General features: G+C 45.8%; 1 protein-coding gene across 2 annotated transcripts in view; it reads left to right on the forward strand.

Moving 5' to 3' along the window:
- The window catches only part of FHL2 (four and a half LIM domains 2), a 65418-nt gene that overhangs the window by 29831 nt on the left and 9446 nt on the right, over window positions 1-26141 (forward strand). For both annotated transcript variants that reach the window (XM_019714009.2, XM_019714010.2), the window contains exons 2-3: window positions 7656-7835; window positions 18939-19113. In XM_019714009.2, the coding sequence (XP_019569568.1) occupies window positions 7680-7835; window positions 18939-19113 (331 nt within the window). In that variant the 5' untranslated portion in view covers window positions 7656-7679. The remainder of the gene's footprint in view (window positions 1-7655; window positions 7836-18938; window positions 19114-26141) is intronic.

Consider the following 26141-nt stretch of genomic DNA (forward strand, 5'->3'; position numbering starts at 1 on the left):
GATATTGGATACTTCCTGTGTAATTTTATTAAGAGAATTTTTCAAAGCCCATTTATGATGTGGAATTATACTGAGAGGTCACTTCCTCAAGATGACCACCTTGAACAAAATACATGGGCTCTTCTCTAGTGACTGAGAGCCCAGTCTTCCGGAAGATCAAGCTGGCATTGTGACTTCATGGTGAGTCAAGTATATTGGCTTTGTCGTCCTGAATTGTGGATTTGGACTTTAGCTTCTGTGATGGTTAATGTTATGTCAACGTAACTGAGCCATGGGGTGCCCAGACACAAATGTTATTTCTGGGTGTGTCTGTGAGGGTGTTTCTGGATGCCATTAATATTTGAATTAGTAGACTGAGTAAAGCAGATTGCCCTCCCCAGTGTGGGTGGGCCTCGTCCAATCAATTGAAGGCCTAAATAGAAGAAAAAGGCTAAGCAGAGGGAACTCCACCTGCATGACGGCTGAGCTGGGACAGTGGTTCCTTCTAGCCTTTGGACTTGGACTGAAACATCAGCTCATCTTGGGTCTTGAGCCTGCCGGCTTTTAAACTAGAAATTTCACCATCGGCTGTCCTGGTTCTCAGGCTTTCAGACTACTCATGTATATTCATTCAACTACTGGTTCTGTTTCTCTTGAGAACCCTGACTAATACAGCTCCTCATTAACTTTGCTTAAAAATTCTCACCAGCTCTCAGTCTCGCCTTTTTCAAGATCCCATCACTCCTTTGCTACTGGTGGTCTTGATTTTCCTTTTGCTATAAAATGTGTTTGTCCTCTTGAGGATCTAATGCAAGGTTTGGGGCAGCATTTGGTCTTTCCATCAGTAATCCAATTATCATGGAGATTCTCACACATGGCATGAACTTGAATATCACATGTTATCATACTTGTAGTCCTCAGTCTTCGTAATCCATACCTTTACTGCCCTGATTTAGTCTGTGATGTAACGATCTCCTTTAGGCTTATGGTACTAAGTGAGGCAAATGATCTCTGTGCCACTAAGAGAAGCGGCTGCCCTGTTTATGAGTAAATAAGACTCATGTCAAAGGGCACCCTTGAAGTCTGTAAATATTTAGGATGTCAGTCAAAGAGAAAATAGATCTGTCTATGTTTGATGATACAACTTTTGGAGCAAATAAGATTTAGCCAGTCAACGCACAGAGGAGCAGGACGTGTGCGAGCGATGCTGACAGGACCCTGACACAGTGTGCTGAGGAAACACCACCAAGGAGCGGGGCTGGGAGAATGAAGAGGTCAGCCTTCCATGGAAGTTGGGCGTCACCAAAGGAAAAAAACCAGGTGGATGCAGCGCAAACAACAAGCTGCCTTTTGGAGATTGGAGGAGACCGGTGAGAGAGTGTGAGCACATAAATAACTTGCTCCCACGTCCCCAGGAAGGCAGTGGTAGAGCTGTAGGATGGGTCTCCTCCTCATCCCCCCAACACTGAGATGATTTATAAACCTGAGGCGGCCTGCCATTCTAGCCTGCGTAATTATGCTTGTCTAGCTAGCATCTACTGAACTGAGATGTTTTGAGATTAAATTACAAGATAGAATCTTAAAGGTGATTTAAATTCTTTGGAACTAGAACCAGACTGGAACTCTTTCAAAAATTGTATGTCTTATCTCAGCTTCTCAGTACCTAAGCCAGTACGTGGAAAATAGTGGCTACTTCGTACATGCTTATTGACTGGATTTAAAAGCCCGTGGGACATCAGAATAAGTCTCACTATTCTTGTATTTACGGACTTAAAGTGAGAAACTTGACATTTATTATTTCCCCATTTCTTTCCATTATTCAATATTCAAAAGTGAATTTGGAAGACAGTAGTTTACCTTATTCAAGCATTGTCTCTGTCACAAAACGTTTGTTTATCAGAGACAAATCAATATTTTTTAAACAGTTTTTGAAAGTTACCAGTTTACATAGATTTATAATACATTACAATATTATATTACATCCCAGACCCTGCCCATAGATGTACTCAATGAAGGCTCATTAAAATAATCCATAAATATATCATATAGCAGTAGGCGTAGTCAATCTTATACCTTCCCAACAATCTAAAACTCGATTTCAAGTGGATTCTAGGCACAGTATTATATTTTTAAAAACAGCAACATCCTTTGAACTGGCTCCCCTTTCTTTTTTACCACAATTCGTATTTGAAAGAAACCGTTCAGCTAAATTAGTGGAAAGTGTTGGGGTGAGGGTCTGTGCTCTGTAGGTGCTCTGTGTCTGTGTCGAGGTTCTGGGCCTTTCACGGATTCCCGGAGCCCCTGTCAGGGGATCGAGCACATTCTTCACAGACGTGCGTAGAGACGGCTGCCGGCTGCTTTTGCTTCCTGACCTGACCAGGCCTCATCCTGGACTGTGCAGCTGCGTGTTCACATGGGTTTAGAGTCCAAACACAATAAGAAAAGTTCTCCCCGCTGTGGAAACAGCAGTGTGTCTGGAAGAGGGAAAGAGGCCAGTGATGGAGGAGAAAGAATGAAGCTTAGGATCTGTTACATCAGAAAGTTTAATGGCATTAAATTCCAAACCACATTTCATTTGGGGTTTGCTCTGCACATAAAACATTCCTCGTCTTTTTTTTATTTTTGCCCACATGCTTGTCCTCTGGGATATTTGTGTTCATTCCCTTGTGCATCCATTTGTTCATTCATTCTACAAGTACTTATAAAGCACCTGATGCTGTGTTTGTCACCTGCTGGTGAGGCCATAGCGATATATGCGCAGCACTTACGGTTTGGAGACATGCAGTCGCATTGCCCTGCGGTGTCATAAAAGCATTGTATGTTAAATACGGGTCTGAAAAGAGCCCACGTGGAACAGACCGATTTTCTTAATTCTCTATGAAAAGCTCTGGTTGATTGTTGATAAGCAATGGACTTTTCTACCTGGGTCCTTGGTGGCATTTAAGGATAGCCACAGCTTTGTCAGGACTGATTTTTCCGAAGCTTCTTCTCATGTTGCGGGCAGGATGTGGGAATATTCACAGGTTTCTCCTTAGGAATTAACTATGAGAGGAGTCTAGTAAAACCTTGGGTTTGGGAAGGGAAATGGCATCCTGGGGTCAGATGAGAGAAAGTAACTGAATACAGGGAGCACTGGACAGAATGCTGAGCTGAGTCTTCTTTTGCAAATCTGGCCATGTAAGGCCAAGCATGGCCCAACAGGTCCATGTGGGAAGGATGGGCCAAGCTCGTGAAACGCAGGCCTGGGCGGCATACCCAGCAGAGGCCGTTCACCATGCTGGCCCCTCCCTGGATTCTCCGGAAACCTTTCTGGTCAGAACAAATGCATGAGCGTCCCGACTCCTGTTCTCCCTTTGTCTCCTTCTTGCCACCTCTCTCTACTTCCCTTTACTCCCTTCTTGTGTTCCTTCTCCCTTTTTCTTCATTTTCTCCCTAGCTCTGAGACTTTCCCTCTCAAACTTTGTTTTACAGTTTTTAAGTCTGGGAAGATCAAAATAACCCACATTTAAAAATCACAATGTAAAAATCACACATCCTCCCTACAGGACAAGGAGGGCACAGTGAACAGAAGAACCGTATCGCCCCTTTTGTTGTTCCCAAATGACAGATAGTATTGACACTTTCCCCATGAAAACAAAACAAAATAAAAGTATTGTTTTAATTAAAAAATAAAAGTAAATCTGGGGACTTTTAAATGGTAACTGTGTCTCAGGAGGTGAGCACAGTGCATCCTTGCTCCATTGTCCATAAAGGGTCACCTTTATCCTCACATCTGACTGAGCGCTGGGCTGACCAGGACCCAGAGATCAAAACTCTCTCCCGGCCATCCCAGCCCTGCCAGCCTCCCCTGGGACTTGCTTTGCCCAGTGCAGTGGCTTGGCCTGGAGCCAAGCCTGCTCCCTAAGATCCAGCTTTTTCAAATACCCTGGTTGTTCAGGGCAGAAGGGGGAATGAACTCAGAGAGTGATTTCACCCACGTAAGGGATGACAACTCCAGGACACTATAATTTAGACTTGATTCAATGAAATACCAAGTCAGCAGTCACACCTGATGTTCAGGTGTCTCCTTGTGTGCTGTGGCCTATTGTCAGCATTCTGTGTACCAGGTCATGGACACGAATGATACACGTGTGACTTGTCAAGAAGGGTTTCAAGATTCAGAGAGGGTCAGCAATTGTACACAATTAGGTTAAAACACTACTTATAGAATCAACATGTCCTATTTTATGTGATTCAGAAATGGACTCTGACATCTTGAAAATGTTTTTAAAGAGTCGTTGCCGCTCAATTTTATCTCCCCCAACCCTGCATAGCGAAGCCGGGCTCTACACAGTGAACTTTCAGCGGGGCTTTCCTGTCTGTCCTCCATACTGCAGGCTGCAGGAGCCAACACGCTAAACCCACTACCTGCGGGGCACATCTGTGTTCAAGATCCAGGCCACATGCCCTCCTTTCCTGGGCCTTTCACTATCGTTTCAGCTTCACCTTGGCTACTCCGGAAGTGATCCCAGTCACTCTCATTTCCTGGGGTATCCGCTTGCTCTTCCCTGTTTTTTATCTCCGTGCCTTTGCTCACTCTGCTCCTTGGCCTGTGATATTAGCTGGCTAACCTGTCCCAGCACAGGTAACATCTCCTCCTGGAAGCCTGCCCTGCTCTCCCAGGAGAAGTGGCTCCCAGCTCCTCCCCTGACTCCCCATGGTACCCTGTGCGTCTCTCCATCACTGCTCTGAGCAGGGAGCCTTGTAGTCTGGCATATAACACATTTATCGGTTTTTATCACAAGTTCCTTCAGGGACGGCCTGTATCTTATTCATCTTTGTATCTCTAGCACTTCACATAACTTCTGACGCAACAGTTCCAGCTCGACCTGAGTGAATGAATAATCAGGTGTTTTATAGGATAAAAAAAAAAAGGAAAGTTACAGGGGGCTCCTAATGTAGGGCTGTAGATAATTTTTCTCATTAAAAAGAGCCTTAAGATTGATAGTGTAACTTTAAATGCACACACGTTTTTAAAAACAATATTCTATTTGGTAGCATTTAATGAAAGGAGAACTGGTTTTAAACACTTTGTGACAGAAGCCAAGCTCTCAGATTTCTCATTAGCGTATGGGGTACTTACTTTGACTCTCAGGGTTTGTGCTTCATAGAATTCTCTGGAAGTCTGTAAGAAGACCTTCTCAGATAAAGTGTGTCCTGACCTGTTCCTAATTAGTGATGGTGCTCGCCTTACACCTAACATGTTGGTTTAAGTAGAAGTGCTCTCCTAATCATTGAAACCGCAGTGACTTCTTAGAGAAGATAAGGCGCAAGAAGGGAGAGAGACCCACCATCATCAGAAAGAAATTTACAGAAAGGGGAGCCAAACCACTGGGCCAAGTGCCTCCTCCCAGGGGGTCCCTCTGAGCCTGTAACAGCCTGACTATTCCCGCTGGGAGTCAGGGTCAGTGATGATGGCATAGCCTCAGACATACTTTGCACAGATGTGGAGCTCCCTTGGGTTCAGGGTTGACTACCTTCTATTATTTCTGTGGAACTGGAGGAGGTAGCAAACACATACCAGGTGTATGAACATCATGGCCATTTCCTTCAAGGAGAAAGGACTCACCCCTTTCACTGGCTGGAGAGCATAGGTGTGGTACTCTAGAGAAGTGTTGGTGCAGCCTATAGATTGTTTCCCTTTCTCAGCAGGGTTGTGCTTGTCTGAACCCACTTGGAACCACCTTTCAATTTAGATCGGGAGTCTATTTTTTCTAACTTAGATGGCTATTTGGGAAAATTCATGTGACTCCTCTGTTTCCATTAATATTCCTGGGCTCCCATTTTTCCATCCATAAAATGAGGTAGTTGCCGTAGAAAATCTTGGGAGTTGTTTCCAGCTTTTAAAATTCCACCATTTATCATTCTGTCTCCTTTGATTGTTCTTACTTCGAATTCCCAAATCATTATGCTTATATTTGTGTGAACAGAATGGGCAAAAAGCCCCTGGTTCCACAGGTAAATGGCAGCCTTTCTGTTGGAAGGACAGGGCTCAATTGTGATGAAGTAAACGACAGCCACTTTCAAGGCCAATAACCGAGGAATTACAGGAAAGCATTGAGTCTTCTGCCAGCATAGCTGCAACCTGAGATGGCCTTAGTGCAAAGGGTATTTATAAGTCGAGTTTCAGAATAATACTTCAAATGCTTAAGAGCCTCGTCTTGTGATGTTATCACAAGAATGTCCAGACGATGTTTTCTTTAACTCTAAGAAGAGCGATTTAGAGGGCTGGATGTTGCCACATGTGTCCAGCTGCATGGTTAATACTCTTGGGGAAAATTTTTTTCTATTAAACACAGAAATAACCAAGTCTGGATGCTCGCAAGATATTCATTTCTTTGCTTACAATTGTCAAGACCTTGTATATACAAGAGTACAAAATTAACAAACACTATCAAATTTACGTCATCATAAACCAGGCAACAATATTTTATTTGCATCATAGGGCATTATTCTGGAATTTCACCCTTAAATGTTTTGAAATGACAGAAAATTGGACCAAGTTTAATTAGAGTTCATGAAACATTATTGAGAGTTCCATAGTCTTCCAGTCTACATATTTAACAACCTATAAAACTTTTTACTTTTCACAAATTAAATATCGCCACTTGATAATATATGTATTCCTGAAGAAGATTGACTCTGTTTTGAAAGCCCTGGAGGCATTTCTCCATCCCAAGTATTTCCACAGTAGAGTGTTTGTTTTCTGTGAGAGTTCTGCCATGCGTGTATGGGAATGGCATATGAGGATGAGGCGAGGTAAAAACCTCCCCTTGTACCCCCTCCACCCCACCCCGTCCTGTCCCTTTCTGCTCGTGAGCACTCTATGCTCACCCTTGAAAAACACTGTGACTAGCATGATGATGCATTCATGTTCCTTTTGGAAAGCCTCTAGGTGTTGCCTGGAGAGGCCATTGCCTGAGGTCACTGACATTTCCCACTGTGTGAAAATCTGTTCTTGGAAGCCGGCTTCTTTGTGTTCCGTTCTCAGGATACCTGGGCATCGGAAGGATGATCTTTCCATCTGGGAGAAACCACTTGCCCGAGGGACATATGGCACTTTTTCTTGTGCAAGGGCAGGTTGTGCTTTCCAATGCCCTGTCAAGGTTAAGGGCATGTTCTCAGGGCATCTCATTCAGGTTTATCAACTCCCTTTTGCCACTGTGGTTTCTTAGTATCAGATTTACAAATCATAAAGGGAGCTCATGGAAAATCTTTTTATAGAAATGAACATATTGTTTCTATCCCTGCCTTTCTATTTTGGGGGCAAGGAGAAAGGGAAAATGTAACGCTCTGTCACACATTTGAAGTATACACACAGCCCCACTGGATGCAGGCTCTGATGCGAACTCTTGTATCCAAAACCACAGTAGCTTTTTCTGACAGAATCAACAAAAATAGGGACTTTTAATGTCATGGAATGCATTCAAACACAAAACTGCCCCCAACTAATTTTTTTTTAAAGTATCATTGAAAATGATGACCGTTTCGAGGGTGAGTTTCAATGACTCACATAGAGGAGCGAGCCACCGCTTGGCTAGAGATGACAGTGACTGACAGCAGGACAGCTGATGCCTTAGCACGAATGGCATTCCCGGCGCGCTCACCGGAACCGTATTTTCTCTTCTTTTTGACAGGTTGTTGAAACACCGGGTATCAAAATGACCGAGCGCTTTGACTGCCACCATTGCGAAGAATCTCTCTTTGGCAAGAAGTACATCCTGCGGGAGGAGAGCCCCTACTGTGTGGCCTGCTTTGAGGCCCTCTACGCCAGCACTTGTGAGGAGTGCCAGAAGCCCATTGGCTGTGATTGCAAGGTACCCCTGGGTGTCCCGTGGGCAGTGCCCAGGAGCTCCCCAAGAACCACAGCCTCTCTGTGTGGTTCTGCTAAAGTCCTGACCTTTGTCATCTAGTGAAATTCCATCTCTTGGTCCCCCGTCTGATGAGCTTGGGCCCTTCCAGAAGCCTTTCCAAGCCCCTTCCTCCATTGTTGTGTCTGTGCCCACTCCTGATTCCATAGCACTTGGTTCATGCTTTCCCAGGACGTTTGTGCTGAGTGTCCTAAGTACACTTCTTATATTCTAGTTATTTGTGTCCTTATCTCGCTGCACACCCCACCTCCCAATGCTGTAGCTTTCCTGAAGGCAACACTCTCTTACTCCTGCTTGCCTCATTCTGACTCACCAGGAGCAGGTGCGGCTCAGTAAATATTTGATGCATGAATGTGCACATGAGTGAGCCGAAGCTGATTCCCAGATAGGTGGACACATAAGAGCAGGAAATTCATTGGAATACTGGGGGCTCTTGTCTCTTTAATGGCAGGTCAGGCTTTGTATTGTTTCTTTTTCCAGGGGAAAGACACATGTATAAGGAATTCCCAGCTCTCCTGCCATGATGGCATGGCAGGTTCAATCGAGGCTACTGGTGCTTTAAGCTGACTGACCATGGTTGAGTGTTGGGAACCCTGGCCTGTACTTCTCAGCACATCCTTTGTCCAACCTGGACCACTGAAGGATACCCCCAGGGGTCCGGCCATGTCTCTAAGATCACTGATATCTTCACCTGCAAAACAGCTGCTGAAACAAACTTGACAAGCACTTTAAGTGACTGTCATCTTGAGAGCCACAGATTTGGTACAAAATGGGGTCACTTTGGAATCCCTAAAGGAATTCCCAGATTAATGGATGCCAGGGCAGCTCATGGCATTTTGTTATCTCTTTCCTGCTCTCATTCCTTTGTTCTCTCTTCGGATTTCAGCACCGTCCTTTGTGATTATAAATATCAGTACGTAACTGCTGACTGATTAAGTCAGGCTGTGCCTACAAACACATCTACTCCTTGTTTTGTATACTTCTTTATTTTATCACATCATTCCAGGAAAGGCGTAAGCTAAGGTCTGTCCCATCAGCTTCTGTTGCTCGGTACTTAGTGACAACTGAGGAATAATTTTCATCTTGTGGGGAAAGAGGCCTTTGTCCTGAACAGAGACATGGGCCACTAGAAACCAAGCTGGGCCATGTATCTTTTGGCTTCAAAACAGGGAGGATTGCCAAGTGTAAAAGAAACAAAACTCAGCATTCGTCCTGTGGAAACTTTAAAATGGTCAGCGGTTTGGCCACCATGAGCAAAAAGTAGCTGATCTTGCTGGTCTGAAAGTTGAATACCTCCCTATGTCCAGTGTTGTCTGATGTCTCGTGGGTGCTGTACCTCGTGGGTGCTCTTAGACCCTCTCCGTTTATTTGCTAGGCCAGTTGTAAGAGCTCAGATGCCAAACTGTCCGGTTCCAATCCTGGCTTTGTGGTTCATGAGCTGTGTGAACATGGGCCAGCTACTTGAGCCCTCTGTTCCCACCTTCACATTTATAAAACGGAGATAAAACAAGGGTGCCTACTTCATAGGGTTATTGTGGTGTATAGTAGATACAAAGCCCTGAATACCCAAAATGGCAGCTGACGGCATCACTATAAACTCCAAACTTCCACTTTTCGTCTAACTACTTCCCTATTTTTTTTCCTGTAGCATGTTCCCTCCACATGCTCCTCAGAAGCTCTGCCCTCCCTCTTTATCAGTTTTCATTATAGAAACATCAATAAAAATGTCCGGTTTGAGGAAGAACTAATAGGCAGAGGAAAAAATATATTATTTACAAAAAGCTTTACCTGGAAAAGACTTGAGCAGGTGAGAGTTTCAGCTATTATCCTGACAAAGAACAACTCTAGTTGAAAGAAAACAGTTTGGATATTTGGGGCTAGTCATGCTTGCCTGGTGACTAATGTAAAATCAAAACAAAAATCACTGACCATTTCTCCAATATGATTTAGTGGAAAGACCCTTAAAGCTCGTCGTCCTTCAGCACATACTTTATGAGCCAATAAACAAGAATCCCCCACACGGGGCCAAAATCAACATGACTGCTGCGAAGTCAAGAATTAATCATGCTGAACTTTTCAACCCAGGTTAACAGTTTACTGTATGTGGAGTTATGCCATGTGTCTTTCTACATTTGGGGAGAAAAAGAGATGCTGACTTGAAGTTGGACCTTGCCATTTGGGGACTTTGAATATTTGCACTGTTCTCTGGACTTTCAGAAATAATTATGTAGTTGACTTTGTGAAGGAAGCCATGATAGGGAAAAAAAATGTTTCTATTACTTCAGGAAGTAAGACGTCCTGGCAGGCAGGGCGCTCGGGAGAGCAACTGAGCTGGCAGATGTGGTGGCCATTCTCTTTTCTTAAAGTAGCATTGGCACCATGAGCCTCACTTCACTCTCCCGCTGAAGGACAGGGGCATGTGTATCATTTTAAAATACTGCCAAGCCTATGGGATTTCGGCTTATTCTGTGGTTATTGACTGCCTTTTACTCGAGATAGCCAAGACTCCAGGAACTATTACAGTAGTTAGCTTACATATGTTTGAATATCATTTTTACGCAGTCACTCAGTTATATTCTTTATTTCTATTTAGTTACTCTGAGCAAATGCTGTGATCTCATTTACTTTCACGGCCAATGGAATAGTCAAAAACAGGTAATACGGGTAAAATTTCATGATCCTCTTACATTACACTATTCCTGAAGTTTTTGTTTCACACTTGTGGATACCGGCAAAAAAAAATTTTTTAGCCTGATTTTAGATGTTTTGTGGATGGATATATGTACCTAAGTTCTGGGCTTCAAAAATTCAGGAAATGATAGAAGAGATAGCCTGGCCAGTAGACGCCAGAGATATAGTTGTAAGATGCATTTATCAAATCAATGACTTTAACAAACTCTAGGCCATGTGCCCAGCTCAGACTTCAAATTTTCCATGCCTGTGTGAGCAGGTCATGAAGTCAGATAGGCCACCAAACCTACCCATGTACGCCAGAAGGTTCAGCAAAGAGGAGGCAATAGTCATGAACAAAAGTCCATCTGTGAATCTAAAACCTGCACGAGGGTTGGCTTCCAAGGGTCGTCACAAAAGCTACCACACTCTGAGTGATTGCTTTGTTCTGTGCACTGCAAAATGCTTTAATTGCATGATCTAAACTCCTCAGAATACCCCATAGAGAGGAACGGTTTTCATTCCTCTTTATGGAGAAGCCACTGAGGCTGAGAGAGGTTGGGGGTCTTGCCTGGGCTACAGGGTTCAGAAGCACTCGAGTTGTCATTCAAACCCAGGTGCCGTGGTTCCTGACCCACGTGAAGCGCTGCCTGCCACGCACAGCCCCAGGCAGGACGCTGTCTCCATGGCTGTCAGGTCAGGTGTCGATTGGACTTTCAGCGGAGGCGTCTGCCTGGCCCCTATCAAGTGACCTCAACAAAAGGCTCCCGCCTTTCCCCTGGGCCCCTTCAGATGGCAGTAACTGCTACAGAAATGATGCTCAATTTGTTTCTAGAACACTCTTTCCAGCTTCCTAGTTAAATGGGAACCATTGAATTGATGATCAGATTGGCACATGTCCAACTCATCAAACTATAAAAGTTTTTCAGTCAACATTTGGAAAGTTCTTAAAGGACAGAAAACTTCTGGGGCCTTTTGGCAGAAAGTAGCCAGGGGAATGAAACAGGAGACGAAGGTTTTTGCAAATCCAAGTTAAATCTAGATGTCCCTGTTACACTTTTAGAAGATTCCTGGCCAAGTCTGGCTGTGGGGCATAAGGTCAGATTGGGAAAACTGGTTCTCCCTGCCCTCTTCTGCGGGCCCCTCTAAGCCATTTTTCTGGGAAGAGCAACTATTCCACACACATTCCCACAGTCCAGCTCACCGATCTGATACTTTTTTATTTGCTGAGGTGATTTTTAAATGCTTAGTGAGTGAATCACCTTTTTTTTTTAGAGTTTCCATGTTAATTTGTCCACAGAGTTTGGAATGAGTACCAAAAAATACGCATATTTATTTAGACATTCTCCTATAAGAGACAAGTTTGTTTCTGAAGGGAATTGAGTAAAGCAGGAGCCTCAGAATTGGGAACAAATGGCAAGATCAGTAACCTAAAAGGACCTCTCAGTCCATGAAAACCAAAGGGTCACCTGCAAAACACGTGCCCCTCCCCCAGGGGACACAGCACTCAGTAGTGACATCTCGCCCATCGCATTAGGTGGGACTCCAGACACACTTGCCTGAGCCCACCCTCAATGGGCTGTATGACACCGACAGGTCATGCCACCTGTAAACCTTGGGGTCCCTATCTGAAAGAGGGGTTCTTATCTTAGGGGGGTTAACTGAATAAGCATAGACGGAACACCGGCACAGAGCTCCACAGAGGAAGTGCTTTCATTTCTGCCACCATGTGTTCTTCTGGGCCTTTGTTTTCAACGATTTGAAAGAATATACCATCGAAAACACGATAACCTGACAATCTCAACGCACAGGACATCTTTTCAAAATGTTGAGCATGGCTGACACTGAGAATCCCTTTATAAAGTGGGATCTTCTGGATTTGTGGACTGGTTGGATTGGGAAATCTTCCAGCCCAGGCAGCACAGTGTGTAAAGGAGGAGAGGGTGCCAGCTCCAGACCAGCTTCAGCCTGGAGCCACCCTGCTGCCCGGAGCCACCTGCAGTTAGCTGCAAGCTCGAGGGGCATCCAGGCCCCTGACTCCACCCCACGGCTCTGCAAAAGTCTCAAGAAAGGCGTATTCAGAGCCAAGCAACAAGCACTTCCCATATTAGGAATGTTTCTGAAATGGAAAAATATAAAATCTGACAGGAAGTGTTTGGGCCTAATCTTACATTGTTTATCAACATTTTGCTGCAATTTATGACATTTCTGTGAGCACAAGATTAGCTTTGGTATTTTTCCTGGGATGTATAAAAGATTCTTTTTTCTTCTTCCCCCTCTCTCTAGAGGACTTTAAAACCAGGATATTTCTAGGACATTTCAACATTCTCGGAAGTCGGTCCTCACACCTGTACTTCGTAATCTTGGACCTCCAGCATCTAGATGGTGTCTGTTGTAGTCACTTTTGTGGTCCACATGGTTATGCTCCATCCAGAACAGCTCTGACAAGGCTGGATGAGTCTACCTCGGTACTAAGAACCCAAACTAAAACCTTGTTGGGAGCTGAGAACACTAGAGAGGAAAAGAGCCACCAGGCACCACGTCTTTACAGATTACTATTTGGAGCGTGATCTGAAACTCAGGTTCAGACACATGGGTCTACTCAGATAATCCAGCTTCTTGGCCTTCCCATGGTATTTCCAGTCTGCCCCTCAGCTCCAGAGAACCATGTGCCTAAAATCCCACCTCACACTTAGGCTCCGGGGACAATGCTGTGTTGGCCAGAAGCCTCTGCCTGCCCAGAAAGAGCAAAGCTGGCAGTATTTAGTTACCTTCTCACTCCCTACATCTTGTGGACTTCCTTAAGCGTGCATCCAGGAGGAAGTGGTGACGTGAATTTATTAACTCAGACTTCTAAAGAGAGCACAAATGGAGAGCCTAAGAAAGGGAATCACAGAGAAACCTGATGGGGTGTTTAGACAAGGGCTACCATATATGATTTTGAAGATGTGTGACATCAGCTCTTTGTGGTGTGCGTTAGCATGACTTCCCTTCAGCCAGCCTCACTCATGCTGGGGGCTTCACAGAGTAGGTGATATTTGAGCTGGGCCTTACAGCTGAGGGAGATTTTGCCTGTTGGAGGGGAGAGGAGAAGGGCCTTCCAAGACAAGGGCCCGCCCTGGCAGGGGTAAGGAGGGGCAAAGGGGAACTAGAGCAGAGGATAAGGCTGGGCAGCCGTTTTGGGACCAACCTATAAAGATGCTGGCATGCCAGGCAAAGCCTATGAGCGAAATGTGCACCTGGTTCTGTCAGATCATTGAAGGCCAAAAGGAATATTGCAGAAAATGTAGTCCACATCTTTTTCGCACCATTACATTACATTTGCTCATGTATAAAATACGAACAAAACCTTATTTCATAGGGTTATTCTATGGCTCAAAGTAGATAAGAAGGGACTAAGAAAAAGAACTTTAGATTTAAAAGGGATGAGGAAATTAAAAGCACTGCACAAAAGTAGAGTGGTAATTATTAGCATGGGAGATTAAAGGTGAGGGAAATTCTAATCCATGCTGCTATCTTCGTGAGTATGTGCAATTTCAGGGAGTGGTGCTTTGAGGCAACTGTTTGCATCATTGATTATGATCTGAATAAAAGTTAATACTGACGTTAATTGTGCAATTACAATAGACTAAGTTATTATACACGCTTGGTGTATGTGCTTGACCATAAAACTCTTATGTGTTAAAGTGCTTTCTGTGTAACAACTAATTAACTCATTCAGTCTCCACAGCCAGTGGTAGGTCCTTTTATTGCTGCTTTGCGATGACAAATCTGGGGGGGAGAAAGGCTAACTCTGTCGCTCTCAGTCATGTATCTGGTAGATGGTGAGCCAAGATTTGAATCTACAGCCTTGAGTTTAAATAGTAGGATGACATTTTCCAGGCATTTTGGACACCTGCTCCTCCTCCTGCTACAGTAGATGTGGAGTGAGTGCCCTGCCTGCATGGCAGTCCCTCAGCTGTCATTAGCCCAGGAAATTTTCCACTGTCTGAAGCTAGAACAGTGGAGTGGACCCATCACCAACAGCAATGCAAGCTGTTTAAAGACTATTTTCATTTACTGCATACCATGAAATTTAAGAGTATGGTCACAGGTTGATATTTATCTTCAGGGAAAATATTTTGTCAGAAGGTTTTGAGAATTGTCAAACATCCTTGAGTGAACAATTCAGGAGATGTTGCGTGCTAGTGCAGACATGCATATGTGCACACATGTGCAAGAGAGAGAGGCCAACTGAGAGAGAGATTGTGCGGGTGAGTTATGCAGGCCCCAGGAAAGGAATGCCAAGATAACCTTGGTCAACTGAAAAGCATCTTGTGCACAGAATCCCTGACCCAGCTCTCCTGGGGGAGGCTGGGACGAGAAGCATTTCCAGGCATCCAGCCTGAAAGGACAAGTCAGCTCCTCAGGCCAGAGCTGAGGTGAAATGGCTGTACCACAGTTGGATTTAGAACATCAGGCCATTTTGAGGAAGGCAGCAGCTACTTGGGGGACTGGACACCAAGAGAGCAGGAGTGACCACAGGAAGTGTGGACTTTAAAAGGTCTGCAAGTTATGCATTAGTGCTTGTGGTCTCAGAAGGGCATGTCAATAACACCCAAATTCAGAGGGGCAATTCCTAGTTTCAAATATCTGCCAGCAAACCTGCCTTCCACTACATCTGTTGTGTTTTCAAGCCCGAAATGGTAACCGTAGGAAAAGTGGATTTCTGCAGCAGTACTTTTGATCCACGTGAACATTTTAGAATGAGCTTTTCCATGACTGTTCAGTCACGTCAACAACTTGGCTGTTCTTTCCTCATCTGGGGACTCGCTAACCAGGACGGAGACTGTGGCGACATCTGGTGGCTTTGCTCTCATGATGCTGTCTGTGGAGGTTCCTCCCTCAGTTTTTCTTAAGGTCAGCCCCAACAGGCAAATGTCCTTGAACTCTATTTCCTTCCCTTCTCTTTTCACTAAGAAGCTGTAGCCCCTGCCTGTGGGATGCCGACTGCCTGGGCAACACTAGACCATCTTCCAGGAAGCAGGCCTCTGACATTCCCCCCTCTCCCCTCGCTCAGCTCCTCCGGGTTTCTCATCTCAGCCAGGTGGTGATTCATGGATCACGGAAAACATTTTGCAGCTTTTTCACAATAGCAAGCCTTTCTGAGGGGACTGGTCTGCACAGAGGGAACCCAGTCAACTTCTGAAAAAGTGTCTTTCACTTGCTACATAATAATCAAAACTTATCATTTTATTTTTTAAATTGTGGTGAAATACACCTGACATAAAATATGCCGTCTTAACCCTTTTTAAGTGTACAGTTCAGCATTGTTAAGTACATTCACATTGTATATGTAGCCAGCTTCCAGAACTCATCTTGCAAAACTGACACTTGTACCCATTAAACAACAACTCCCCACTCTCTCCTCCTCCCAGTCCCTGGCACCCACCATTCTATCTTCTGTCTCTATGAATTTGACTACTGTCAAAAGAGCCTCATAGGTATAAGTGGAATCCTACAGCATTCGCCCGTTCATCCATCGATGGACACTTGAGTTGTTGCCACCTTTTTTTTGGTTACGTTGAATAATGCTGCTATGAATTTGGGTGTACAAACCCTGCTTTTGAGTCTTGTGGGCATGGACCCAGAAGTGGAAAATGCATTGCTGGATCATATGGTAATTCTATTTTTAACTTTCTGAGGAACTGCCTTACTGTTATCCATTCCAAAAAATGTTAAATGCATTTATTCCACAGTCAGCGCGATGAGTGACACTTTGATCAAGAGCTCCAGTTCTTTTCAAATGAGGCTGATTACTTTTCTTAGCAGATAACAAAGTGGTTTGTTCAACTTCATTCAGTCTAAACAAAGGGCTTGCTAACTTGCATTCACTGGGGTGTAAAATATACCCCATTGTTCCTGAATTTTTTCAGTGGATATACACAGCTCTCATCAAGGGGACGGTTTTTTAAAGCAAAGATTAACACAGAAATTACCAGGATTTTACCCAGTTGGTTCACTGGAAATAGCTTTTGGATCAGAACTTGAACTTGAACCTTGACTCAGCTGTGACTGTGGGGATGTTACTGAACTTCTCTGAGCTTCAGTAACGATGTTTACCTTGCAGAGCTGCACAACCTTAACCTCACAACACGGTCATAAGTATCATCCCTGGCATCCCAGAAAAATAAAGACTTCTTTCGGAAAAAATGATATATGCAAAGTATGGACTTTGCCGTTTGTAATAAGTTTGAATATATAGTCAATTAATTCAAATTAATGCAGTTTCTACCTTATTTCATTTGTCAAAATAACCAGTAAAGCACAGATCATTTCCCCCCCAAATTTCTGAAAATACTTTAGGCTAGAAATGCAAGAGTCAGGGCAGTCCTCTGACCCCAGTTCATATGCCCCTCGGTCTGGGTTCACAAAGGATGGAGAGGGATGGGCATTTCAGTGAGCTGTCCCTGTGGGCCGCTGAGAGGCAGTGCCCAGCTGGAGGACCCCCAGATACCCAGGGTGCCGAGGCGATCAACCTCACAGGGAGATGGGGAAAAATCAACCTCACAGAAACAAGTCTGTTAAGTCCTGCATTGAGAAAATGCTACATCCATCTCACCTCTATTCCTTATTATGTTGTATCAGCCATAATTCTACTCCCAGATGTCCTAAAACGCGAGCTTCTAATGGGGATGTTGTGAGAGGGAGCCATACAGAGCATACCCCTTCACAGTCACCCAACTGTGTTTAAAGGGATTCAACAGCAATATATTTTCTTAATTCCCTGAACTAAAACAATGTGCGAAGACTTCACCAAATCAAATAACTTTAATTTAGTTCAAGGTTCTGGGAAGATATGCACATACCACGGTATTTCATCAAGAGAACTATTTGTTCTAATTTGGGTTCCGAGTTTAGTTGGCATTTTAGGTCTTTCTAATCAAATCCAAGATATGTGTTTTCATGCCCTACACTTGGCATCGCTCCAGCTTCGACTTGGGTTTTGGTAACAGAGACATCTTCGGGAAGACACTTGAGGAGGGCAGCCTGTTGTTCAGGGCACCTAAGAGCTGGAAGCCGGCCCAGGAAAACCCATGGTGGCCTAAAATTCTCTTTCTGCCTCATTAATAAACAGATGCCGGTTCCAGGTCAGAGCTGGGGAATACAAGGAGCAAGAGAAAAGTAACCCGTTTAAGATACAACTGGCTAAAACTAGGTTATTTTAACTTTGTATTGACACTTTCAAAATGCCATATGCCATTTTAACACTACAAGTACCAGAAGATTGATTATTCCTCAGACAAGACCAAGGGTAGCACAGAGTCGGCACAGTTTTCTCTCCTGGGTCCATTTCTCTTTTTCATCCTTTGCTAAAGAGCATGGTTTCAGTCTTCTCAGTGCCTATCCTCCCATCTGTTCCCTATTTGTGTTTTCCACAGACTGGACATGACTGGCCCCTCACGTCTCTGCAGGGACCTGAGTGTCTCCACTTCCTCTCTCTCCTCCCCCCAACTCCTGTGTCCTTATCCAATTGTCACACACAATTTTAGCATGTCGCTCTCCTATTTCACTAGTTTATAGACACCCTCCACTGCCTTCAGATAAACTTAAACTGCGAGCAGACCTAAAGGCCCCTCCTGGTCCAGCCCGGCCTGTCAGCGGGGCCCAACGCCCAGCTCTGCCAAGCAGCCCTCTGTCACCCCTCGCCATGTGCATACCTTCCTCTGTCTGGAATTCCCTCTCCAATGCCCTTCCCAGCTCACTGCCACCCATGTAGCTTCCATACTCAGCTGGTGGCACCTCCACGTGCAGTCTCCTCATCTGCTTTTACCAGGTTAAGCCAGAGCCTTGTCCTCGTGGCACCTTCTCTGACTTTCCCTCCACCCAGGGCTTCTCTCTCCTGCTGTTCATCATGGTGACCCTGCTGTCATGCTTGGTTTTGCCGAGCCCCTACCTGGCCAAAGGACTCCTGCAGGTCCAAAGGTCTATGTGCTGAGTAAGAAGCATTGATGAGTTTCATGTTTTCTGTCTGTCTCTCTTTCTTACAGACAATACCTAAGGGAAATCCAAAAGCATCTTTCTCTCTCTCTCTCTCTCTCTCTCTCTCTCTCTCTCTCTCTCTCTCTCTCTCTCTCACACACACACACACACACACACACACACACTCACACACACCTGTCTAAATGATTGCTCCAAAATGTAGCAAAAGAAGAGCAATCTAACCTTACTAATTTCAGTGTTTGGTGAGGGTCACGGTCCAGGACCACCCACAGGCCTCGGCCCCCTTTCCTCCCTGTCTGCCCCTCCGATGTGGACCATGCCCCGTGTACTGTGGTCAGACAGAGCAGCTCCGAGCCCCTCCTACCCTCTGACTGTCTTGTGTGATCTGGGTTGCAGGATTTGTCCTACAAGGACCGACACTGGCACGAGGCCTGTTTCCACTGCTCGCGATGCAAGAGCTCGCTGGTGGACAAGCCCTTTGCCGCCAAGGGGGACCAGCTCCTCTGCACGGACTGCTACTCCCACGAGTACTCATCCAAGTGCCAGGAATGCAAGAAGACCATCATGCCAGGTCAGAAATAACGCTCCCTTCCCCCTGATTTCTTCCCTTCTACTCGCTGCATCTGTGCTCGTGTGGCTATTTTGGCAAATATGCATTGTGCCCTCCTGGCTCCAGGCACTGGGCAAATGGGAGGGGGGGGGTCCGTAGAGTCATTGAGCTGAGAGGACACCTGGTCCTCTTCTTGTGTGGAGTTTACGTTCTAAACAGACGAACATTACCTCCCAGGTAGACGCAGATTTGACTGCGGCTGAGTCAGATGCCAAGGACAGTGCTAAGGCGGCTCGTGCGTCCTTGTCGGGGGAGGGCAGGACTGTGTGCCTCATTGTTTAGAGGTTAATTAGTTAGTTCGTTTTTTTAAGAGAGATGAATGTTTTATTTTTTAAAAAAGAGTGAACAAAAATATATAGAATTTGTAAATACATAATTTAAAAATTAAGTCTTGTTAGATATATATAGAAATGAAGGCAAGGAGAGTAACCACTGTGAGAAGAGCCAAAGATTCGGACCCTGGATGACTGAGAGAAAGGAACAGACATCACTGTGGCCGCCTCATCGGCCACCTATGGTCAGTGATGTCCTCTGCACCACCGATGAGGTGTGACCGGAGGGTAGACTTGCCAGAGTTAGCAAATAAACCTGTAGGACTCCCTGTGAAACCTGGATTTCAGCTGATTGTGTTAGTATCTGTCCCATTTGGGACCCTCAATCTGGCATCCGTACCAGAGAGCCACATAAAACCAGAGAGAACTCTGTCCGGGGGATGTCTTCCGGGCGAGTGGTTGGTGGGAGAGCAAAAGAGGATGAAGCAGCAAGTAGGCCCCTGGGCCCCGGTCGCTGGAACAGCAGACTGGTTGGGGTACAGACTGCCGTGAGTAAATAGGGGACAGGGGATGTCACCTGAAACTAGGGCCCTCGGGCTCTGGGGCCTCCTCTCAGGAGGGCACTGACGGAGCTGCTGTGGAATCAGCCTCGGGTTGACCGGGAAGCCTCACGTTCCTGGGAAGGTGGCGTCCTCTGCACAGCTTCGTCAGTCGGTCAGCATGCGGTAGCCTTAGGAAGAGTTCAACTGGGGGCAGGCATAGTAAGAGACTCTAACAGCGATAAAGGTGTTAAATAATCTGTTCAAGTATGTGTAAAGTTTAAAGAAAAATTGGTCTAAAGAGTAAATGAATCTTGTGATTTTGACTTAAAGTGCAATTGAATAAGTGATTTAGGCTTGTGATTTTAAATTGAAAATGTCTTCACTGATAAACTGTTTTCACATTTAAGAAATCTTATGATCCATCATGTTTATCAGTTTAATTCATTTCAACAATTACTTAAGAACCTGAGGTTCAGTTTGTTAGTACAGGTACTTAAAAGGGATATCAATTATATTAAATTTTCAAATGTAGTTTTGAAAGGATTTCAGTTCACTATCTTAATAAACAGAACCAACACAAAGACCCCTTAAAAGTGATGTTTATAATTCACTCTACTTATGAACACAATAATAGATGTGTCATATGAACTTAAGCTGAGGGTTTTGAGTTTGTTACGTCAATAGATTGAATGCTAATTTTCAAAAACCGAGGCAGCCTGCTGAGTAACCGTATTTCAAACAGTAGCTACATTCACATTGCTGCGAAGAGAATTAAGGCTTAGATTTAGACTCTCGACTCTAGTAGGAGGCTGATTGCCAAGTGCTAGAGTTTTTGTTTTAGTTTTGGTTTGCTGTGTGTTTTGGTAATGAAGAAATCCTGAAGAGTTCTGAGCAAGAGACTGACATGTAGGAAGTGTTATTTTAAGAAGATAAATTGGATGAGAAATCATAACTTTTGAAAAAAGCATGGGGATAATTAGGCCTTCAGTAAGATGGTTGCTTGCTGCTGCTACATTTCTCTAGTTAATACATCTTAAAAATAACTGTGACATGCTATTGCAAGGAAAAAAACCCAGACTGATGCCCCCACAGCAGCGCTGGGAATGTGGAAGAGAAGCCAGGCCTGGAACCGCTGTGGCAGCTCCCAGCAGTGGAAAGTACGGGCAGGAAAATTACGTTACAAAATTATGGTAACGCTGCAGATGTGGGAACCAAGAGGCCCAAATGTGGTGACATTGGGAATGAAAACAAAAGCCCAGACGATGGGGTGGCTGATCCATGGTCCTGTCCCACGGGGAGTCACATGCAGAAAAACAACAGTCCTGGCACAATAAGAACCACAAAATTAATTTAAAAAACAAATTAAATCTTACTAGGTTTTCATGACAGGAGCCCAAGAAAGGTTCCATTGGTGGCTCATAGCAGACTCCTTTAAATCCTCTTTCCATCTCCTTTCACAGAGCCCATATTCACGCACTCGCAGAACTCTCTCCCAGCCTCAGGGCAGGCTTTCTGGTCCTGCTTTCTGTGTCCTCTGTGTTCACCTGTTGGATTTGTTTGTTACTTTGTTTGCTCTTCCTCAGCCGTGCTCTGCCGTTTTGCAAGTAGACTCTGCGGGGCCCCTCTGCTTCCCCAGTTCTCCCATTCACTGCCCTACCTGGAGGACCTGATCAGGATAGAAGTCTTCCTGGGGGCCAGGGGACCCAAAGGAGAAGGCCCCAGGCCGTGGGGTCAAGCTGGAGCTCGGGGACTGGTGGGAGGTGCACAGGTCGACACAGCATCCGCAGAGGTGGCCGCTGAGCCCATGGGGACAGTTGAGGTCTCTAAGAAGGGAGTCTGCAGTTCATTTGATGACGGTGGACCATGCAAATGTTAAAGAAGAATGCCCCAGCACCGGCCCTTTGATGAGAGCTCAGTCAAATCTCACAACACGGAACTGGAAAAGCATTAACAACTTTAAGCTTAGATGACTTTCAAGTTTACCTGTCTTAGCTCCCCAGTGAAGAAACCAGAAGATTAAATGGCCGCCCCAGGCCCCCATTGGTGGCCGCGCCAGAATGAGGACCCTGCCCCGTGTGCTGCACTGCGGTCCAAGCAGCCCTGTGGGCCAGACCAAGAGAAGGGCAGACGGGGATTTACGGGGGTGGATACCACTAACTTCCGTCCACTTCTGCAACGGCGGTTAATTCAGAAGGCGGAAAAACAGAGGACATACAAGATGAAGCACAGCCTCACTAGTGGGAGTGTAGCAGTGTGGGGTCTTGTCCACCAAAACAGCCTGGTGTCCTGCAAAGTGCACTGGACGCAGGGTCAGGAGGCCGGTGCCCTCACTGCACTCCTCAGTAGCTGTGTGACTTGAGCCGCTTAGAGTTTTTGGGACCGTTGCCTCCTCCTCACCCCAACCCCCAGCCCTGCCAGTCTGAGTTACTTTAAATTCACAAACAGTCTGGCAAATGTGACAGCACAAAGTTTAGCTCCTCCTGCGCCGCCTGCAGGAACATGTCGTTTGTGACTCAGCCTGTTCTTCCTCCAACTCCGCGAACACCTCTCGAACTTCGTCCCTGTCTTTGCTGAGTGGTAAGCGAGCCACAGGACATTTGAGCTGGTCTGCTTTTGTTGTTCCCACCGCAATGTCCATCCTGGCCTCTCTGTCACCTCGGCGTCCCTCCCTTGTGCTCTCAGTCCTCAGGGAAAGCTAACAGGCCAGCAGAGTTTGCTTTCTAGGCTCCTATTCTGTGGCTCTGGCTTCTCATGGTCACTGTCCCTGAGTCACCATTTTCCTTTCTGACATTGTCAGAGGAGAACACCCAAGTCTCAGAAGTTTGTCTACAATGATTCTTGGAAATTATTTTGTAGTCTCATTAACCCTAGCACCAACCATGACATTGAAAAGACATGTTTCCTGAGTATTTGAATTTCTACCTGTCCTGATCGTCTGTGTTAGTTGGAGAGAGAGAGAGAGAGAGAGAGAGAAAGAGATTTGTAGTAAGGAATTGGTTCATGCAACTCGAGCACTGGCAGTCTAAAGTCCATGGGACAGACCTGCAGACTGGACACTCAGTTCAGAGTTGGTGTCGCAGCCTTGAATCTGAATCCCCTAGGGCAGCAGGCTAGAAACTCAAGCAGAGTTTCTCTGTGGCAGTCTTCAGGAGAATTCCTTTCTATTTAGGGAAACCTCAGGCTTTGCTCTTAAGGCCTTCGAAAGATTAAACGAGGCCCACCCACATTGTGGGGCATCATCTGCTTAACTCAGTCTACTGATTTAAATATTACTGACATCTATAATGTACCTTCACAGCAACATCTAGACGGGTGTACAACCAAACAACGGGGCCTTATGGCCTAGAAAAGTTGACACAAAATTAACCATCACACCTTCCATTGTTCATGGTGTTTACTAGGGGGAGAAAAAAAATTCATGATCAGTTAACACATAAAAATTGAACATTAACTGGTCCACAATCTCTTCTATTAACCCTCACGTTACAGACGCCAAAACTGAAGCCCGGGGACCGGGGGCACAGTGAGCCCCTGGTGGGGTAACTGCCCCTCCTCGGTGGGCTCCCCATGAGGACAGCAGCGAGGGTGGGGGTGCACTTACTGAAGGGCGCATGCAGGGGGAGGCAAGGGTTTCCCGTTGCTGGTTTTCCCCACTCTGAGGAAGTCTCACTCGCTATTGTCTGTGGGTTCGGAAAACAACGTGACCAGGCATTTGCTTCAGCTCCATGGCACAGCTGATGTTTGCTGTGTGCTCAGTGGGCACCCACAAGCCAGGGCCCAGCTCCTGGATGCTCTTCCCACGTGAGGACAGTTCCAGGAGCAATGGGGGAGAGGAAAAGGGGTGGAGGACACACGGGCGGCTTTAGACGGGGTAGTCCTGGGTGATGCATTTAGGCTCCAATATGAGTGAGCAGACATGGGAGAGTCAGCTAAAGGAACACACACCATGTGCAAGGCATGGAACGGTGAGCGAGACGTGCCCTCCAGGAGTGCGTCCTGGGGGAGACTGACCGGGAGCCCACAGGAACGGCCAGCTGTTGCTGCTCCAACAGGAGTGGACCAGGGTGCATGAGAAACAAGGCACAGCTGCCCAGAGCAACGGCAGTATTCTGAGATCAGGAGGCACGACGTTAAATAACTAGTATTTCAGGTGACGACAAATCTTACAGTAGGATGTGAAATTTTCCTAAGATTTTTGAGATTTCCAAGACATTTCATGATTCTGGCAGGCTGAAGAGGGAGAGGGCTCAGAGCATTCCCTCCTCCACCTCAGTGACAGGCATCTCACTGTCATCTGTTATTAGGGACTTTTAGATGGGACGTTGGAGAAGCCTGGCTGATACCTGCTATGATGTAGGCACGTGCCAAGAGCGAGAGTGTCAGGAAAGGGACCCTGGGGGATGTACATTTGAGCAGTCTTGAAGGATAAGCTGGATTTCAACAACTAGGGAAGTCAGAAAAGGTCACTTTTTCAGAGGAAATGGACTGGGCACCAGAGGCAGGGTATCTAGAAAAAGCCTGATGTGTGCAAAAAAATTGGTAGGAAAAAAAAAAAGCAAGCACGAGCTCATCATAGTACTTGCTTCCTTGCTTTGGTTTGATTTTTTAAAGTGCTACAACCAAATCAAGATGAACAGCAGCACAGAACAATATTGTTGTAGCTTTTGAATTTAGATAGCTAGGACAAGAGGTGGGTGCTAAAGGAAAAAAGTCGCCCTCTGGGCCCACATCCTACGGAAGTCAGTTTCTTGACTGTAGCCAGGAAACCAGGATTCTGTCACATAGCACAGCGTTAGGGTTCCAAATGCTGAGGCCCTGTGTGCAGAGGTTTCTTGGAGATGCACTACAGCCTCTGAGCAAGCCAGGCTGTCGCTAATCCTTCACCGAATGTCTGGTTCCTCACTTGCTTATTTGAATCAGAAGACACTGCTACCATCTGCTGGAGAATTGGTCTGAACTGCAGATTCTGTTGGAAGACGGAACTTTGCCGCCCCCTGCTGGCAACTCTTACAATAGTTGTACAGGTGTAAACGCACCTCTTAGATACACACACACACCCACACACACCCCCCTTGAGCTAGCAGTACCCCGTGGATTCCCAGTGGGGGACAGGGACAGGATGCTTGTCGCGTAGATTGTGAGGCGAGACCCTGTAGGGGTAGAGTGCAGGGACAGAGCCCCAGAGAGCAGTTTCCAGGCTCTCGGCCTCACGTGGAAAGGTGGTGGCTCAGGTAGTAAATAGCCATCAACTGTGATTGGATGGCCATCAGCTGTGGCTAGTTGGCCATCAGCTGTAACCAGTGAGCCATTGGCCGCTAATATAACTGCCGTGGCTACGCTAGCAGAAAATGGGGGCTAGCAAGATGATGGCTGAGCTAGCAGGGGCGGATTGCAGTTAGCATGGCGGATTGCAGCTAGCGAGGGGAGTCGGTCGATTGGCAGAAAAGCAGGCAGCAGGTCGCACGTCGTGTGAATCCAGCCTCCAGTGAGACTATAGTGGTGTGACTCCCCTACATATGGCTCGGTGGGTGTTCCTTTTTGGCCTAGCCATATCCTGCGTTCTTATGTGGGGAGCAGGAGCTGAGACCCCGCAGGCCACCCCGAACGACAATGGTCTTGCTTGGAGTTCTCAGTGAGAATCGTAATTGCCCAATATTCTTGACAAAATCCTCAGGCTGCTTGATCAGAGGGAAGGCTAGAGATTCAAAGAGCAAGTGACGAAGGGATACATGGGAAAATAAACCTCCGGAGACCACAATAAATCATTTTAGAATTTATATCAAAATTCCTCCATAATTTTTACCTGAAATTAAACTGCTGACTATAATTTTCCTCGTTTCAGGATTCATCACCCCGCAACTGAATTCCATAGCTTGGAAGGTCACTGTATGCCCCCCGACACGAGTTCCCTGAGTAGTTTATACACTCTATGGGAGGTGGTGCCCAAATGTCTGATCTTGAAAGTACAGGAAGCTGAGAAAGTGACCCCAAAATGACACCTAATAAAATAATCACGATTCTCAGTGCACATTCTAATTACTTGAGTCATGGACAGCTTACCACCCTTCCAACCAGCTTTAGTACAGCCGTTAATCTTGTCATTTTGACCGTATGATGTTTGAACTTGGAGCTGAAGACTAGTTTGTAGACACCTCCATTACGCTGCCCGATTACC

Source organism: Rhinolophus sinicus, linkage group LG05 (assembly GCF_036562045.2).
Source record: "Rhinolophus sinicus isolate RSC01 linkage group LG05, ASM3656204v1, whole genome shotgun sequence".
Classification (NCBI taxonomy): Eukaryota; Metazoa; Chordata; class Mammalia; order Chiroptera; family Rhinolophidae; genus Rhinolophus; species Rhinolophus sinicus.